Below are 18,895 nucleotides of genomic sequence, written 5' to 3' on the forward strand. Positions count from 1 at the left end.
GCTCCGAGCGAGCTGCCAGCACAGAGCACAACGCCGGGCTCGAACCCACAAACCGTGAGATCGTGACCTGAGCCGAAGTCCGACGCTTAACCTACTGAGCCACCCAGGCGCCCCTTTGCTTCACTTTCACACTTACTATAATTATAAAACTAGTGGAGATTTAACAGAGCATTAAAGGTGTAAACTACTAGTCAAAGAGTGGGTTATGTTTTGCGTGGTAACAACGCTTGGCGTTTGTAGTTTTCGGTTTCGGTTATCGCTGCCGTTTCACCTCCGGCTGCACTAGGACGCCCTGCATGAGGTCTTAAGTAACGCTCTCCATTTTCGGAGTAAGTGGTTGAGCGGCTCATTCAGAATCTGGGCTCCCTTCCTGAAACCTGAGGACACACTCCTAGGCCGTCCCACGCCAAGTCCCTCCCTCGGCGGCCGCTTCCTTTCTGCAGCCAGGCCCTGGGGTCTGAGCCCCTGCTGGCGAACCGCGCTCTCTTCTCACCTTCCCTAGGAGCTGCGTTCCTTTCTCCCAGCCTGTGCAACAGGACCGGTCTTGCTGAGAGACCGGAAACAGGCCAAACGTTCAAGCCAATGTCCAGGCACCCCACTTCCTCACTTCTTGAAGGGGTGCGCTGGGGTAAAAGCCGGGAGGCCCGTGGAGGCCAAACGGAGACCGCGCAATTATCCACGGGAACTTGTGGTAAAATGATCATGTGGACATTTTACAGTATCACGAAATATGTGCAAAAACGAACATTTCTGCATGTTGAATTATAACTGCAAGGCTTGAAATCATAAAGCGCGGTTTCCAAAATATGAAAAAAAAAGGTGAATTCGTTTTTTTTTGCGTATACTCTCCATAGTAATTTTTAAAGAAGAAATGTTTTTTTCAAATCCCAGTAGACTTTTCTTTCCTTTTTTTTTTTTTTTTTTTTTTTGGCCATGGCCAGAAATAGGGTTGAATTTAAAATTTTGTGGTTTTAAAGAAGGCTTAAGGGGTGAATTAGTGCGATGTGAAGAGAAGCTAACCGCCTGGTTCTCCGGCAGTCTAACCACAGACCACCCCCTTTCCCCCAGCCTTAGGGGAGGGAGTCTTTAATACTGGTCTGTGTAAACTGATGCCCAGGCGGAATGAGCTCGAAGGAGCGCCGCGCGCACCAGTTAAAGCGAAGCCAGGAGCCGCCCCAAAGGGCAGCTCCCTACACAAAAAAGTTGCTTCAGTCGACCCACCGACCTGGGCGGCCTCGATGGCCCTGCTGGCGCGAGTCCTGAAAGCCCGTGGGAGCCCGGCGCCCGGGCGCTGGGGGCTCCTGGACGCCGGGGCCCCGCGGCGGTGGCGGCCCGAGGGCGCTCGGCTGTTGGCGGGGGCGCGGGCCGAGGACAAAGGAGCGGGCCGGCGGGGGGCGCCGCGGGCTGGGGGCCGGACCGAGGGGCCCAGGAGCCTCGCCGTTATGCCGGGCCCCCACCCCCTCGCCAACCTGGTGGAGTTCTTCTGGAAGGACGGCTTCGGCCGCATCCACGAGATACAGGTAGCGGCGCGGGGGGGGGGGGGGGGGGGGGGGCGCCCAGGAGGACGCCCGGGAGGAGGCGCCCAGGAGGGACTTCGGGGAGGGGGCGCCGGGCCAGGCCCGGAAAGGGACGCCGAGGAGGGGCGCACGGGAGGGACTCCAGAGAGGGATCACCGGGCAGGGGCGCCAGGCAGGAGGGGAGCTCAGGGAGGGGGCGCCGGGCAAGGGAGCCAGGGAGGAGGAGCCCAAGAGAGGGGCTCAGGGAGGGGACGCCGGGCAGGGGCGCCAGGAAGGAGGCGCCCCAGAGGGGTCTCACCGGGTGGGGCACAGGGCAGGAGGCACCCAGGAGGGGAGCTCAGGGAAGGGTCACCAGGCAGGGGCACCGGGCAGGGGACTCAGGGCAGGAGGCACCCAGGAGGGGGGCTCAGACAGGGACGCCGGGGAGGGCGCTCTGGGGAGGAGGCACAAGGCCCAGCGGGGAAAGGGATGCCAAGGAGTGGCGCCCAGGAGGGACCCCAAGGAGGGTGTACCGGGCAGCGGATGCTGGGGAGGGACGCCGAGCAAGTGGCGCCAAGAAAGAGGCCTCAAGGAGGGCGAGGGCGAGGTCCCCGGACCGGGCGCGCGGGGGAGAGGGCTTTGGGGAGGGAGCCCGGGGAGGGGTGCCGGGGAGCGGTCCCCAGGTAGGAGGCACCGGCGGGCGGAGGCGCGAGCGGGAGCGGGACTTGGTGCGCCCAGCAGAGGGGGTCGCGGTCCAGCTCCGGGAGCGGGAGCGCAGAGAGCGGCTCGGAGCTCTCCAGGGCACCGTGTCTAACAGACCGAGGTCATGTGGCGTCCGTTTCTAGGCCTTTTGGGTTGTGTTTTATAAATGGAAAACAAGCACCTCCCACCCTCCAAAACCTGAGGTTCAGAGGCCACAGGTAGCTTAGCCTCTTAAATGATGGGGTCACCACACGAATGTCAATGAACCTGGGCAGGCTGCCAGGACTGGGGCAGGGACCTAGTCGTTCCAACTACGGGGGGGGGGGGGGGGGGGTGTTGGGACCGGCGCAGAGTGCAGTTTCCCATCTTGACCCGAGTTTTGCCTTTCCTCTCCCCACCGCAATTTGCAATCTGTCTTCCATTGCAAGGTGATCCTCCCCATCAAGGGTCGTCGGATCCCCTTTCCCCTCACTGACTGTGGCAGCTGCTTCTTCCACTTGACTTCATTTTTTCAGGGCTCGCACCCCAGGGCACACTTACTTCTGGGCTCTGGGCCTTCTGACTTCTCCCAAGACCCCTTCCCCATTCCCATCCCCCCCCCCCATTTGCTTTTGTTCAAAGCTTATTCTCCTCCTTTTGTAACCACCCACCCCGGGTGTGGTCAAGGTCATTCCCTCAACCAATAAACATACCTGATGGTGCAGAGGCCCTGATTGGGTTGGAGAAGCAGAAACTTCATTAGGAGAAAAAACAGTAGAACTCCGGAGCAAGTTAAAAAAATTTTTTTTAATGTTTATTTATTTTTGAGAGACAGAGAAAGAGAGAGAGAGAGCAGGGGAGGGGCAGAGAGAGAGAGAGGGAGAGAGAATTCCAAGCAGGCTCCATGCTGTCAGCACAGAGCTAGATTCAGGGCTTGATCGCACAAACCATGATATCATGACCTGAGCTGAAATCAAGAGTCAGAGGCTTAACCAACTAAGCCACCCAGGTGCCCCAGGAACAAGTTTAATTTGGTTGAAATTCCTGCCCCTTCTCTCCATCCCCTACACAGTTTTTTCCTGGACATGCTTCTTAGAGGTGAAAAATGATTTTTTTTTTTAATTTTTTTTTTCAACATTTATTTATTTTTGGGACAGAGAGAGACAGAGCATGAATGGGGGAGGGGCAGAGAGAGAGGGAGACACAGAATCGGAAACAGGCTCCAGGCTCTGAGCCATCAGCCCAGAGCCTGACGCGGGGCTCGAACTCACGGACCGCGAGATGGTGACCTGGCTGAAGTCAGACGCTTAACTGACTGCGCCACCCAGGCGCCCCAATGATTTTCTTTTCCATGTGGAATCTGTACATAAGATATCAGGATGATACTTTTAAAATGGGATTTGCAATGTTTTGTTATTTACTGTGGACAAGTCAATACGGCTTGATTTTTTTTGTTTTTGTTTATCTACTTCTATCTACCTCTGCTTCTATCTGATTTTATCCTCACAGTCTAAGCACCCCCCTCCCCTGTTGGTTCCCCCCCACTCCCCCTTCCCCCCACAGGGTTCTTTGAGAAGCAGACCACTGTTAAAACCTACATCTCTGGGAGGAGCCACCTAGAAGGCCACCTCTCCACAACCAGAAAGTGTCTCAGTTCAGATGGGTATTTTCCCTGCATCTGCCATGCTTCTGGCCATCACCCTAAACCCTGCCCTTCTGCCTGAGGCTCAGATGATGCCTTTCACCATGGTCCGTCATGAGTGGTGGTGCACACCTGTCAGAGGACAGTCGTAGAACTGACTCATCTGTGCTTTCTTGCAACATGGCAGATGGGCCCCAAGGGTTTCCAGCTTGGTTGTCCTTCTGGGCTCCCCTTTTCCTTTATTTCCAAATAGTGCTCATTTGCAAGAGCACGAATCCCCTTGTGACTCCTCTGAGGACCCCACAGGAGTGCTTTGTGGCCTTGGGTTTCCCCACTTGAGGTGTGCTCAGGTTGTTCCAGACTGAATAAGGTTCTAGGAAAGCCCTCTGCCCTGCTCTCCAGGCTCCTGAGGCACTTGTAGGAGGAAGAGGGTTATTCTGTTACCATACCTCCAGCTTACTGTACTCGACTCGTGATCACAGAGAGTTCTATCAAGGCTTATACATTTTTTTTTAAGGTTTGTTTATTTTTGAGACAGAGAGAGACAGAGCATGAATGGGGGAGGGTCAGAGAGAAGGAGACACAGAATCCGAAACAGGCTCCAGGCTCCGAGCTGTCAGCACAGAGCCCGACGCGGGGCTTGAACTCACAAACCATGAGATCATGACCTGAGCCGAAGTCGGCCACTTAACCAACTGAGCCACCCAGGAGCCCCAATCAAGTCTTTCATGTACAGGTGGAAAAGGCCCAAAGTGTTGGCGGAGTCACTTGCCTGAGGTCACATAGCTAGTTAGTGGTAGAGCATACACCCTGACCCATGTCACCAGCAGCCATTTCAGATGGGACAGAACAGGAGGGCCCTGTGTTCTCATGCTAGCCCTCCACAAGCACCTGTGGAGTCTTGGCTAATAACTTATTCTCCCTGAACTCCAGTTGCTTCATCTGCACAGAAGTCTGACCATCCTCATCCATCTCACAACCTATTGTGAGGTCAGGTGCAATTTGTAAACTGTAATAATAACAAGTAAATACTAATAATGAACATTTCTAGAGCTCTTTTCATGTGCCAGGCACAGTTCCAAGTCCTCTGTGTGAGGCAAGTTCTATTATTTGCCTGTTTTGCAGGTGAGGAAACTGAAGTACAGTGGACCTTAACTTCCCAAGGGTGCTTAGCTTGTAAACTGTGAGCTAAGATTCAAATTCCAGAGTCTGTGCTCTTAATGTCTAGGCAAATTCTAAGTGCTAGGACTGACTATACTGTTCTGCAGTCCACTAGCAAAAAGTGCCATACATTATCCAGGTCATGCATCTTGTTCTTTCTCCCGCCTGGTCTGTTGCTCCCTTGTGCTGATGGTGCCCATTCAGTAGCTGGATTCGCCTGAGAAGTGACCCATTTCCCAGTAGTTGCTATTAACACTCATCTCATCAGTGGCTCCTTTTCAGAGACCCAGAGGAACATTCCAGTTGATTTTTAGTGTCTTTATCTATGGGGGGGAGAATGTCATCCAGGTTGATAAGGAAGTGAACATCTTCTACCTAAGGAGTAGAAGGAAGAATGGAAAGACAACAGACCCTCTGCCCTGCCATTTCTGAGGCAAAGAGTTGGGGTGATAAGAAATGTTGGCAGATGCCAAAGAGAGACTTAGTCATTTTCCGCATGCTCAGCCTTGGCTATGCCACACTGACCCAGGGTAGAGGGTACTTTCTCTCTATTTCTCTCTTATTTATTTGTTTAACCCATTTACGTTTATTGTAATTTCTCATTGTTTTTTGGTAACAGCACTATTGAGATGTATAATTTACATACCATGCAATAGTCACCCCAGTCAATCCTAGAACAGGTTCATAACCTTACAAAGAAACCCCATATTGTTTCTTTTAGCTATCACTCTCCAACTCTCCATTCCCCCAGCCTTCAGCAACCACTAATTTACTTTATGTCTCTATAGACTGGCCTATTCTGGACATTTCATATAACTGGAATCATAATATGTGGTCTTTTGCATCTGGGTTCTTTCACTGAGCATCATGTTTTCAAGGTTCATCTATGTTGTGGCGTGTACCAGTACCTCATTTCTTTTTATGGACAAATAATATCCCAGTGTAAGCATATACTACATTTTGCTTATCCATCAGTTGAGAAACATTTGGATTGTTTCCACCTTTTTGCTAATTATGAATAATGCTGCTGTGACTATTTGGTATAAGTTTATTTTTGACATATGCTTTCATTTCTTTGGATTTATGTCTAGGAGTGGAATTGCTGGGCCAAGTAGTAACTGTCTATTTAATCATTTGAGGAACTGCCGGAATGTTTCTGAAAGTGGCTGTACTATGTACATTCCTACCAGCAGTGTAAGAGCATTGTGATTTCTCCACATCCTTGCCAGGGCTTGTTGTTACCTGTCTGTTTGAGTATAACCATCCTAGTGGGTGGGAAGTGGTGTCTTATTGTGATTTTGATTTGCATTCCCCTGATGACTAATGATGTTGAGCTTCTTTACATCTGCTCATTCTCCATTTGTATTTCTTCTTTGGAGAAATGTCCATTCAAATAATTGCCCAGTTTTTTAATAAGTTCATTGTTTTATTGAGTTGTTTTTTATATATTTTACATACAAATCCCTTATCATATATGTGCTTTGCAAATATTTTTTCAATTCTGGGGGTTGTCTTTACTTTCTTTGAAACACAAAAGTTTTTAAATTTTGATGAAATCCAATCATCTGTTTTTTCTTTTGTTGTTTGGGTTTTGGTGTTGTATCTTAAGACACCATTGCCAAATTCAAGATCCTGAAGATTTACCCCTATCATTTCCTCTAAGAATTTTATGGTTTTGGTTCTTACATTTAGGGCTTGAACAATTTTGAGGTAATTTTTATGTTTGGCATGAGAGAAGGATATAAATTCATTCTTTGCCTATAGATATCCAGTTGTCCCAGTACCATTTGTTGAAGAAACTATTCTTTTCCTATTTACCTGTTTAATTGTCTTGGCACTGGCATCCTTGTTGAAAATCATTTGACCACAAATGTATGGATTTCTTTCTTTCTTTTTTCAAGTTCATTTGTTTATTTTGAGAGAGAAAGAGAGAGAGAAAGAGAGCAGAGGAGGGGCAGAGAGAGAAGGAGAGAGAGAATCCCACACAGGCTCTGTGCTGTCAGTGCAAAGCCCAATGTGGGGCTCAATCCCATGAACCATGAGATCATGACCCTGAGCTGAAATCAAGAGTCGGATGCTTAACCAACTGAGTTACCCAAGTGAGCCTGTATGGTTTATTTCTGAACTCTCAATTCTACTCCAGTGGTTTAGATGTTTATTCTTATGTCAGTACTACACTGTTTTGATTATTGTTGTTTTTGTAGAAAGTTTTGTAATAGGGATCAGGAAACCCTTAAACTTCACTCTTTTTTTTTTCAAGGTCATTTTTGCTATTCTGGGTCCCTTGCATGTCCGTATGAATTTTAAGCTTGTCAATTTCTACAAAGAAGCCAACTGAAATTCTGATAGAGATTATGTTGAATCTATGGGTCAGTTTGGGGAGTATTGCCATCTTAATAATATTAAATCTTCCAATCCATGAACATGGGATATCTTTCCATTTTTTAGCTCTTCTTTAATTTCTTTCAATGATCTTTTATAGTTTTCAGAGTGTTAGTTTTGCACTCTTTTCTCAAATTTATTTCTAAGCATTTTATTCTTTTTGATGCTATTATTAATGGAATTGTTTTCATAATCTTACTTTTGGATTGTTCATTGCTAGTGTATGGAAATACAACTGACTTTTGTATTTTGATCTTATGTCATGCAAGCTTGCTGAACTTGTTTATTAATTCTGACAGTTTTTTAGTGAATTCTTTAGAATTTTCTGTATGTGAGATCATGTCATCTGTGATTAGAGATAGCTTTACTTCTCTCTTTCTAATCTGGATGACTTTTCTTTCATTTTCGCACTGGGGGCTATTTTTACAGGTTCATTACAGGTTGTCTGCAGAGGGTTCTCCCTCTGCAGAGTAGGGAGGCAGAGCAGCTGAGGGCCTGGAACAGGGGGTTGGCACAGTCTTTTTGGCTCAGGCCATTGAAGGCTCTGCAACTCATCTCCACCCATAATGACATTTCTCTCTTGTTGTTCCACACAGCTAAGTATTGTTAAAAACATAGCTCTAAAGAATAAGAAAACTTAGTGAATACGATTAATGATGTGAAAGTACGATTATCTCAGGAATATTTAAAGTCACAACTCTGATTCAGCTCTGTGTAATGTAGAGCTTTCCTCTGCCCCAGTTTTTTGCTCCCCTAAAACACAGAAATGTTCATGTCAAAGGTATATCATATCTGTGCATTTTTTCCTTTTTTGGTTTCTCCATGGTATTGCAGCAGAAGCACACACGGGAATATGGAAAAATCTTCAAGTCTCACTTTGGTCCTCAGTTTGTAGTATCTATTGCAGACCGAGACATGGTGGCTCAGGTGCTCCGGGCAGAGGGGGCTGCGCCCCAGAGAGCCAACATGGGGTCCTGGCAGGAGTACCGACACTTACGAGGGAGATCCACCGGGCTCATCTCGGCGTGAGTATGTGGCCTGGTCAGGCCATGGGTGGGAGTGGGGAGCCCAGGGAGACCCCTGCCTGGATGCTGGGCTCTGAAAACCAGCCTTAATAAATTGTAGAACTCCCAGTGGAATAGTGTCAAAACAGCCTCCTTGTGTGATTTCCTAAATACTGGTGTGGAGGGCCCTGTCCCTTCTCCTCTGGGAAGAGGTTAGATGGCAGGGACAAGGCTGGGTCACACTAGCCTGGTAAAGGGGGAGAGCTGTTTCTCAAGCAGTGCTCTGAGGCTGTAGGTGTCCATTCAGTGACAACCAGGGCGGGGCGGGTGCTCACAGAGCCTCTCTGTGGGCAGGAGAGGAGGCAGGCAGCTACTCTAGGAGACCCTGGGGAAGGGCCGAGAGCCTTCCTCCGTGGATCACCATGCGATGATGTTCCCAACTCACAACAGGCTTTGATTATTACTTGTAAACAAACCTCACGGAGACCTCTGTGCCCTCTAAGAAAGAGCTAATCAGCACAGTCTCAGGCAGGGAGGAGAACACAAGCCTCTGTGGATCCCCTGGTCCAAATCCCTTTGGTTTGGAAATTCTATCTGTGGTTCTTTGGTATATATGCCCTTATATATGAACTAGGGAGAAATACAACCATCGGTTTCTCAAATGAGGTAAATAAAAGCTGTGACTGGATGTCACCAGGATCCCTCAACCTCTGCTCTGAGGGAAATAATCAAACACCTCCTCCCTGTGAGTCTGGCCCCAGATGGGGAGTGACCAAATGCTAAAAAAGGTCTCTGCTCTCTGCCCTATCACCTGCGGCTTGCATCGCTGTGGGCCCCCGAGCTCAGTTCAGGGCTCAGCAGTTCATACACATAAACTTTTCTCTCTTTTGCTAATCACAACAGCTTCATGTCTCTTTATTATAATATTATTGCAAGGTTTTTCAAAGGAAATCATATTCCTTTTATAAAGATGATTCCCAGTGGCAATCTTTCCCCTTAAAGTTTGCTTCCCGTTAAAGCTCTGACCAACTGCGAGACTGAAGTTACTCCCCTCCCCCTGCACAGTGTCTTAATTCCATTGGGATCGGCAGATCTGGCTGGCTTTTTTATGGCTGGGGGAGCTCTCAGAGGTTCTCTGAGTTCTTTTCCAGAATGTCAATGGAAGTAAGATTATTTGAAACTCACTTTACTCTTCTAGGGAGGGTGAACAATGGCTCAAGATGAGACGTGTATTGAGACAAAGAATTCTGAAACCGAGAGACGTGGCCATTTTTTCAGGAGAAATCAACCAAGTTATTGCAGATTTAATTAAAAGAATCTACATCCTCAGGAGCCAGGCCGAAGATGGAGAGACTGTGACCAGTATCAATGACCTTTTCTTCAAATATTCAATGGAAGGTGAGGTGAAGTCAGGAGGGAGATGGAAGAACGGACATGTGCCAAACATAGGAGTTCTCATTCACTGGGCATGTCCTGTGTCCCCACAGGCATTGTGCTGAGCCCTGTACCCACACATGTGACCCTCACCTGCTAACTGAGCCCGGTGTACCGCCACTGGTTTGCACGTGGGCAAACTGACAAACCATCTCCATTTTTACTGGCAGAAACTTAGTCTCAAATCGGGTCTTTTTAACTCAAGAATCATGCTCCTAAATTACCGTACATCTTGCTTTAGCACAATTTGTAAAAACCATTAGAAGTTCAGAGGGCCTCTACTACAGTCATTGTAGCTTTTAAAATTTGTGTGGGATGGGTAGGACATTGCCATGTCCTAAAATCAAAAATCAAATCTCAAAGGTATTCACTGAAAAGTCCCCTCATTCTCCCTCTCTCCTGACCTGGTGAGGTCACCAGTGTCTTCAAGGGATATTTTATGCACATACAAGGGGATACATGTGAATAGTCTTTTTACCTAAAATGAAACAAAACAGTAGCATACCACTTTATTCTGTACTTTGCTTTTTCCTAAGGAACTTCTGTCAGTTTTCTCCTTTATTTATTTATTTATTTATTTATTTATTTACTCACTTACTTAAAATTGTTTATTCATTTAGTTTTGAGAGAGAGAGAGAGAGAGCAAGACAGTGCACAAGCAGGGGAGGGGCAGAGAGAGGGAGACACAGAATAGGAAGCAGGCTCTAGGCTCTGAGCTGTCAGCACAGAGCCTGACGCGGGGCTCGAATGCATGAACTGTGAGATCATGACCTGAGCCGAAGTTAGATGCTTAACCAACTGAGCCACCCAGCGCCCCTCTCCTTTTTAAAAAGATTTTTTAAAAAATTTATTTGAGAGAGAGAGAGTGCACATGTGTGCACTAGAGAGGGTGGGGGAGAGACGGAGAGGCAGAAAGAGAGTCCTAAGCAGGCTCCGTGCTGTCAATGCAGAGCCTGAAGTGGGGCTTGGTCTCACAAACTGAGATCATGACCTGAGGTGAAATCAAAGTCGATACTTAACTGACTGAGCCACCCAGGTGCCCTGCCCCCCCCTCTTTTTTTTTTTTTAACGCATGCTTACCTTACTTCAAATTTAATTTTTAAGTGAACTTTTTAAAGTTCTAGTAATGCTTGCCAAATCTAGTAACACAATCAACAGGGTGGAGTTGTAAACACTGGAAAATCCTGATGCATTGAGGCTGTTCCCTCTCTTCCTATGGCTCTCTTGGCCAGGGTCTCCCCCCTCTGTGGCCCAGAGGAGCCACCTTTCAATTCCCCAAGGTTGGGCAAGGGGCCGATAGGTTGGGTGCTTTGGGTCCTGGGTGTAGAACAAACCGTGGGGAGGGGGGTGTGATGAGGTGAAGCCCCGCCAGGTGGAAGGAAGGACATGCCGGCTGTCAGCACCGAGTGTGCAGCGCCCTGTAACCCGGGAGGTGGTGGAGAAGACGACCGGTGGTGGAACAGAGCCTCCCTTCCAAAGGGCAGCTCCATCGCTTTTGAAAGTGACTTTTGTGGCTAGATATGGCCTGTTGATACTGCAAGTAACCTAGAAGCAGGTTTAAACTCTCTTTCCCGGGCAGGAGTGGCCACCATCCTGTATGAGAGCCGCCTGGGCTGCCTGGAAAGCAGCGTCCCGCAGCTGACCGTGGACTACATCGAGGCGCTGGGGCTCATGTTCAGCATGTTCAAGACCTCCATGTACGCGGGCGCCATCCCCCGGTGGCTCCGCCCCTTCGTCCCGAAACCCTGGCGGGAATTCTGCAGGTCCTGGGACGGACTCTTCAAATTCAGTAAGTGAAGAATTCAGGGGCACCTGTTGTCCAGCCAGCCGACCTGACTGCCTTTACTCGTGGTGTATCTAACGCTTGTGCAGACAGAGGGGAGCTCCGCGGGGGATGAGCTGACACATGTTATTTGGACCGCTTATTTGGACAGATTTCTTGGATGAAAAAAAGCGTGTGGGTGGCTACTACAAGCAACCTGACCAATTTCTCATTTTTAGATTCTTGTCATTTTGGCAAACTTGCTAGCAGTGATATAGGCAAGTAAATGTTGCCTAAGGGAGACGATGTCTTTAGTCCAGTAATTCTGTCATTGCTGAAAATGAGTGGGCCTGGGCACACTCATTTGAACATTCTTCTTTGCAGCTGTTTGGAAGAGACAAATTCCTGTTTTCTTACTGGGTGAAACAAACTAAGAAATAATACTTTGTTCCAACTCAACAAAGCAAGATCCGTTTTCCTACATGGCCAAAAATTTCACTAAAAAAGTTTCCTATACTGTATGTTGACTAACTTGAATTTAAATACATAAAAAAAAAAAAAAAAAGAATTTCCCAAAACAAAAAATTTCCAAAATGTTTATTAGAACAGTGTTTCTAGAACAATACTAACTTTGAAAGAAGTATCCTACGGTGCCTTTTGAAGAGGCCAACGTTCATTTGAATATATGTGTCCTGATGGACTTACTATGCCACTATCTTTTTTATGGTAACATGGCTTTTATAGTCAATCCATTGCCCCTTCTGGAAACATGGTGGGATAAAAAAAAGTGTGGGGGGGAAGGATCTGTATTCTTGTTACTCCAATCCTTTTTTGGCTATTTGATGAATAAAGCGAACATTTGCAAATATCTTCTAGATTATTTTCAGAGGAAAAAAAAAGATGCTTAGCTTGTCTTTAACTTTTCATTCATTTATACAGACAGGCCCACTGATGAGGTTCCCAGATTGATGGTAAATTAGCTTTGGAACCTGCCACAGATTAAGTTATCGGGAGGATGAAGAGATTGTTCTCAACCAGAATGTCTTTCAAGAGGAATACTCTTTTCAAACAGGCCAGATCCACGTGGACAATAAGCTGAGGGACATACAGTGCCACATGGACCGAGGGGAGACAGTGAGGGGCGGGCTGCTCTCTTGCCTCTTCCTCAGTCGGGAGCTGACGCTGGAGGAGATCTACGCCAACATGACCGAGATGCTGCTGGCGGGCGTCGACACGGTGAGCGGCTTGGCTTTTCTGTCTTCTCCATTGGCAGAGCGTGGTGAAAGCCGGTGGCCTTGCCCAGGAATCTCATACGCGTTTGTACCAGCTGGACGCCTGCCTCACTGCCGAAAGGCTCCAGGAGAAAATGCTAACGTTTAAATAATATATATGTATTTCAAACGTAAAACCGTAATTCTGCAAAAAAGGTAATCCCCATCCACTTATCACACACGCAAAGTAACAATTATGTTTTAATGCCTGAAAAATCATTCCTGATTTGCAAACATTGAACCATTCCTTCATGATATCAGAAATGAAGAAGGCACAGACGTTAAAAACCTTATTGTTTATCATTTAAAGTATTAAAGGTCATGGAGAGCTCCACGGTTCATCTCATAAAGCCATGTAACTTTTAAACCAAAACTTACTAAAGAGGGCAGAAAGAAGGAAAAGTGTAGGAGCGCCTGGGTGGCTCAGTCGATTGAGCATCTGACTCTTGATTTAGGCTCAGGTCACGACCCCAGGCTTAGGGATCGATCCCCATGTCCAGCTCCGTGCTGAGTGTGGAGCCTGCTTGAGATTCTCTCTCTCTCTCTCTCTCTCTCTCTCTCTCTCTCCCTCCCCCACCGCCTGCCCCTCTCCCCTATTTGCACACGTGCGCTTTCTCTCTCTAAAATTTAAAAAAAGAAAGAGAAGTGTAATGAACAGTTTGAGTTATGAACATGTGTGCGTATCAGTCTTAAAATCCTAATGAATAGATTTATTGTGGCAGATGCATAATGTACTGTGACCAAGGAACGGTGGCCGTCAGCGTGAAACAGTACTGCCAAGTGACTGGGTGGGAATTCTGTACCCTCCTGTTAAGTGACAAATGAAGGTGCAGAAAAGTGTGTGTGCTGTGCTCATGTTGGTAAAGCAAACGGTGGCTTGGCACTGGCCCGTCTGTGTGCATGTGGAGGAGGTACGGAGGGTGCACACTGGATTGTTAACATGGGTTACTGGCTGGGAGTGGGAACCATGTTTTCTCCAAAATCATTATAATAATGTATAATAGGATACCATTATTCATGTGTGGAAAATGATACACATGTGGGTATAGTTACAGAGACATTTTTAAATTTGCTAAAAGGAAGTAGTGAAACAGGAATAAGGCACAGACCTCCTGTTTAAAGGGAGCACCCCTCCCCTCCAAGTTGACTTATTTTTATTATAATGGGACATAAACATGTAAAAGCAAAAACATTAGCATACACTCCTTATTCTTATGGATCTTCCACAACATAAAACAAAAACAATTTCAATCAAATACAAACTAACCAATGAAATCAAGGCGATCAATGAAAACTCTAATCAGCTGTGGGAATGTGATGGGTGGTGTGGGTTTCCTTGAATGCGGAAACGATGAGTGGATGGCCTTGCCTCTAAGCAGATTTGGGTGCATTGTGCCTCCTGCCGCCTGGTGGTAGCTAAGAGCATCACATGAGGTGGAGCACAGAAAGGAAGGGACGGTCTCACAACTTCATATTCGTTTCCTAACTTATTACTTTACAAAACCTTTAGGGGCACCTGGGTGGCTCAGTCGGTTGAACATCCGACTTCGACTCAGGTCATGATCTCACGGTTTGTGAATTCGAGCCCCATTCAGGCTCTGTGCTGACAGCTTGGAGCCTGGAGCCTACTTCAAATTCTGTTTTTCCCTCTCTCCCTGCCCCTCTCCAACTTGTGCTCTCTCTCTCAAAAATAAATAAACATTTAAAAACAAACAAACAAACAAACAAACCCTTTATTACAGTGTAATATATGCACCAGAAACTGCATCCACCGAAACTGTACAATTTGATACAAATTGCTGGCAGATACAGGATAAAGCACAATGCAGTCATTCATGAAACCACCACCACAATCAAGATCCTGAACATTCCTACCACCCCTGCAGTTTCCTCACCCTTATTTCAGTCCATCTCTTCCCACACCCCTGCCCCAGGCAACCGCCAATCTGCTCTCTGACACTGAGCATCAGTTCGCACTTTTCTAGAAATTTATAGAAATAGAATCATACATACAGTGTGTATTTTGCACCCAGCTTCCTTCACTCAGCAAAATGACTTCAAAGCAGTTTATTCTTTTTTATTACCAAGGACAGACATCCCTTGCTTTATTGTGCTTCGCAGATAATGTTTTTGTTTGTTTGTTTGTTTGTGTGTTTACTAATAGAATTTGTGGCCACCCTGCGTTGAGCAAGTCTGGTGGGGCCATTTTTCCAACAGCACCTGCTCACTTTGTGTCTCTGTGTCATATTTTGACAAATCTTGCAACATTTCTAACTTTTTCATTATTGCTATATTTGTTGTAACATAATACATATTATATTTGTTGTAATATACAATATATAAATATATATAATAAAGAATCACTGGTCTGTGATCAGTGATTATGACTTGCTGAAAGCTCAGGTGATGGTTAGCATTTTTTAGCAATAAAGTATTTTTTTTCTTTTTTTAATTTTCTTTTTTTTAATTATTATTTTTTTAACTTATTTTTTTAAGTTTATATCCAAGTTAGTTAGCTTATAGTGCAACAATGATTTCAGGAGTATATCCCTTACTGCCCCTTACCCATTAGCAATAAAGTATTTTTTAAGGTATGTACATTGGGTTTTTTTAAAGACATAATGCTATTTCATGATTAATTGATTACAGTATAGTGTAAATATAACTTTTATATGCACCATGAAACCAAAAAATTCATTTGACTTGCTTTGTTGTGATATTTATTTTATTATGGTGGTCTAGAGCCCAACACTCAATGTCTCCAAGGTATGCCTGTCATATTCCATTGTCTGGATATACCGCATTTGGTTTTTCCACATAAATGTAATTTTAATAGACATTTCTAAGTGATTCCCTTACCATTTATAAAGAAGAATTTGTACATTATATATATTACAGAAGAGCTTGCCCTCTAAACACATATAATATTTATTACAGGGAAATGATATCAGTATGGCCGACTTACTTTAAATTTTTTTTAGGCAAAAGAAAGGGCATTTATACTGTGGAATTTCCTTGCTTATAAGAGAGTGAAACACAGTCACATAGATAATAGTGAAAATGTGGTGAAAGTCTTGGAGGATAAAATAGAATTATTCTCAATAACCAGAAATGTAATTCTTCAGTCTGAGTGGTATAAAAAATGACACTGCTTGGGGTGCCTGGGTGGCTCAGTTGGTTAAGTGTCTGACTCTTGATTTCAGCTCAGGTCTTGATCTCAAGGTCGAGAGTTCAAGCTGAGTTGGGCTCCGTGCTGGGTGTGAACGCCTACTTAAAAAAAAAAAAAAGACACTGTTTTGCATAAATGAGTTATTAAATCCTTATAGGTTGCTTTACTTGATAAGTGCATGGAAACTAGAGCTAATGAGTAATCCTGCCACAGATGAGGCAGCCAGAGCGGGCCTCGCCCAGCTATTGTGGGCTATGGAATGCCAGAAGGTTGAACAGTTCCCCAGGCTGATGGGCAGTCTCAGGCCCTTTCTAGCAAAAGCCAGATGACCCTTGCAAAGAAGGTCACAGGAAGTTCCAGGCACAACTTCCAGACTTGACCAGCATCCCCAAGTCCTCTCAGACTCCACTGAAGAGGAGGCAGATTGCTTTTAAGTGATCCAAAGAAGTTCTAACATAATTTTTCCTCTGGCTTTTTATCGAAAGAGCAATTGAATCACACAATTGATGTGACTTTCCAAGGTATTTTTTTTTTTTTTTCTGGAGTGAATTAGGAAACTCACCTTTGTTTTGGTAAGACCTCACATACTCCGATGGAGTTTTACGAACGTGACTTTTCACATATGCTTATGTTCACATGACTTCATGCCTGATGTTGCCTGCTGCTTAAATCTTTGGTGTTGCTCACTCCTGTGCCTATGTCTGCCGGTTTCTTTATTAGACATCGTTCACATTATCCTGGGCAGTGTATCTCCTTGCGAGGCACCCAGAAGTGCAGCAGACCGTGTATCGGGAGATAGTTAAGAATTTGGGGGAAAGACATGTCCCAACGGCAGCCGATGTCCCCAAAGTCCCATTGGTCAGAGCTCTGCTGAAGGAAACCTTGAGGTAAAAGCCTTGCCAAAACTGTGCCTTTTAAGTCTCTGATTTTTTATCGTGACGACTCATGCTTTTGACTAAAAACCAGGTCCAAAACAAATGTGCCAACATCCTTCAGTGGCCGAAATGTTGAGGAAGGAGCTATTTATGGCTATCTTTGTTCCCTCTCTGACCTTGTCAGAATAGTAGAAAGGCTATTCTGTTTTACAGTTTGAAATATTAATTTTTCTTCATAAAGCCCTTTGGAGCCCTCTGCTTTAGTGATTTGGTTCACCACACTCCCCAGTGTGCTCCTGGATCAGTACTCCTAGGTGTCTGTTCCTCTGAAGGTAAACCAGAACAAGACTGATTTATTAGGAAAATATTTTGGGGCTGTTTGGCTAATTATCAGGCCTGCTTACAAAAGACTGTGGTTCTTGTGTGGATATGCTAGTTGGACTGGAGACACCAAACAGCGAGGCTCATTCAGTCCCTGACAGGGCTTCACCGACACTCGGAAAAGCCGGGATGTGAGGGCTCTGGGTGGCCATGGGTGGACTTGGGTGGGAGGTGGTGGGATTAGGTGGCCAGTGAACCTTCTTCCCTCCTTTGAGGTTCAAGGATCCTGAACACAGTGTTCCTCTGTGGAGGAAATGCCTTGACAAAGAGCAGAAGTTATTTACATAGTACCCATTATAATAATTGGATTCTCAGTCTACAGCATGTTGTTTAACCTTGGGGGGGAGAAAAATAACTAGCTGTGTGTTTACTGGTATTTGTCAATTAAAGTTTTACTCAGAGTTTTCTCCGGATTGCCTAAGACAATCCAAACACGGACGTGCATTTCTCAAAATGTGTTTCCTGGACCCCCAAGTCCTGTGGACTATTCCTTGATAAAGGGGTCCCGGGTGCATGTAAGTTTCAGAATTTCTTCCACACTCTCCCTCCTGGGAACACAATAGTACGTTCAAGGCTCTGCTTTGTGTTTTGTGCACATTTTTGACTGTGGGACTTTCCTTCGCATCCCTCAGAATACTCGCTGGCCACAGCTAAGGAGCCACAAAGGTCCTTGTGAGATTTCTTAGTTGAAACCGGACCATGTGTTACGTTGTAGAAAACGAAAATGGCAAAATAGCCAGACTTTTCGAAAATTTAGCACAATATTTTAAAAGTGGCTGTTCCATTCCTGCTTCCACTGGTTCTTTTCCAGGCTGTTTCCAGTGCTTCCAGGGAACGGCCGAGTCACCCAGGAAGACCTGGTTGTTGGCGGGTACCTGATTCCCAAAGGCGTAAGTTTGGCTGCCAGGGTGTGGGCACTTGGGCTCTGCCGTGTGGCTGAATGGGAAATGTGCTGGTATGTTGACGAAGCCCTTGCGCCCGAGCAAATATCAGTAGGTTCCTTTCCTTCTGCACGTATTGCACGATGAAGACGGGGCTTCGGAAGCGAGGAGCAGAAGCAAAGCCAGAGATTTTTGTAGCTCGCAGGCTTCTCCCTCCCTCCCTGAGAGGCCTGTGGACACAGCAGTTGTGGGGGTTGGAGGGTTGGGGGGGGTTTGAAGGACCCGAATCTCCTGCTCAGCTCCTGAGGGAGGATTGCCATCCTGGGGGCCCTCCTCCTGGCCAGAAGTGCCTCTGGAGGGACTGTCCACCCGGGGCTCTTGCCTCTGCTCTGCCTTCACGCCATCCTGTTCTTTATAACTTTTCGGTTGCAAATGGTGTCCTCAGACCCAGCTGGCCCTCTGCCACTATGCCACTTCCTACGAGGATGAGAACTTCCCTCGGGCCAAGGAGTTCCGGCCGGAGCGCTGGCTGCGGAAAGGAAGCCTGGACAGAGTGGACAACTTTGGGTCCATCCCCTTCGGGTTCGGGGTTCGGAGCTGCATCGGGCGGAGAATTGCAGAACTGGAGATCCACCTCGTCGTGATCCAGGTAGGTACGTGGGTCCAGACGTTGGCCTTCCGCCTTGGCCTGGTTTACGGGGCTCTGTTGGACCAAGGCTTGGGTGGGAGAGGAGATGTGATTTGTAAAAATCAAAA

General features: G+C 46.4%; 1 protein-coding gene across 4 annotated transcripts in view; it reads left to right on the forward strand.

The window, feature by feature from the left end:
- Nucleotides 1-924: 924 nt before the first annotated feature.
- Nucleotides 925-18,895, forward strand: part of CYP27C1 (cytochrome P450 family 27 subfamily C member 1) — a 36,351-nt gene continuing 18,380 nt past the window's right edge. The window contains exons 1-8 of one of the 4 annotated variants that reach the window (XM_040474761.1): nt 925-1,520; nt 8,270-8,391; nt 9,565-9,764; nt 11,380-11,589; nt 12,635-12,798; nt 16,723-16,889; nt 18,070-18,148; nt 18,585-18,788. In XM_040474761.1, the coding sequence (XP_040330695.1) occupies nt 1,110-1,520; nt 8,270-8,391; nt 9,565-9,764; nt 11,380-11,589; nt 12,635-12,798; nt 16,723-16,889; nt 18,070-18,148; nt 18,585-18,788 (1,557 nt within the window). In that variant the 5' untranslated portion in view covers nt 925-1,109. Of the gene's footprint in view, nt 1,521-6,034; nt 6,175-8,196; nt 8,392-9,564; nt 9,765-11,379; nt 11,590-12,634; nt 12,799-16,722; nt 16,890-18,069; nt 18,149-18,584; nt 18,789-18,895 lie in introns of those variants that run through there. The other 3 variants (XM_040474759.1, XM_040474760.1, XM_040474763.1) reach the window with 3 other exon arrangements.

Source organism: Herpailurus yagouaroundi, unplaced genomic scaffold, assembly GCF_014898765.1.
Source record: "Herpailurus yagouaroundi ecotype Mexico unplaced genomic scaffold, PumYag 140, whole genome shotgun sequence".
NCBI lineage: Eukaryota > Metazoa > Chordata > Mammalia > Carnivora > Felidae > Herpailurus > Herpailurus yagouaroundi.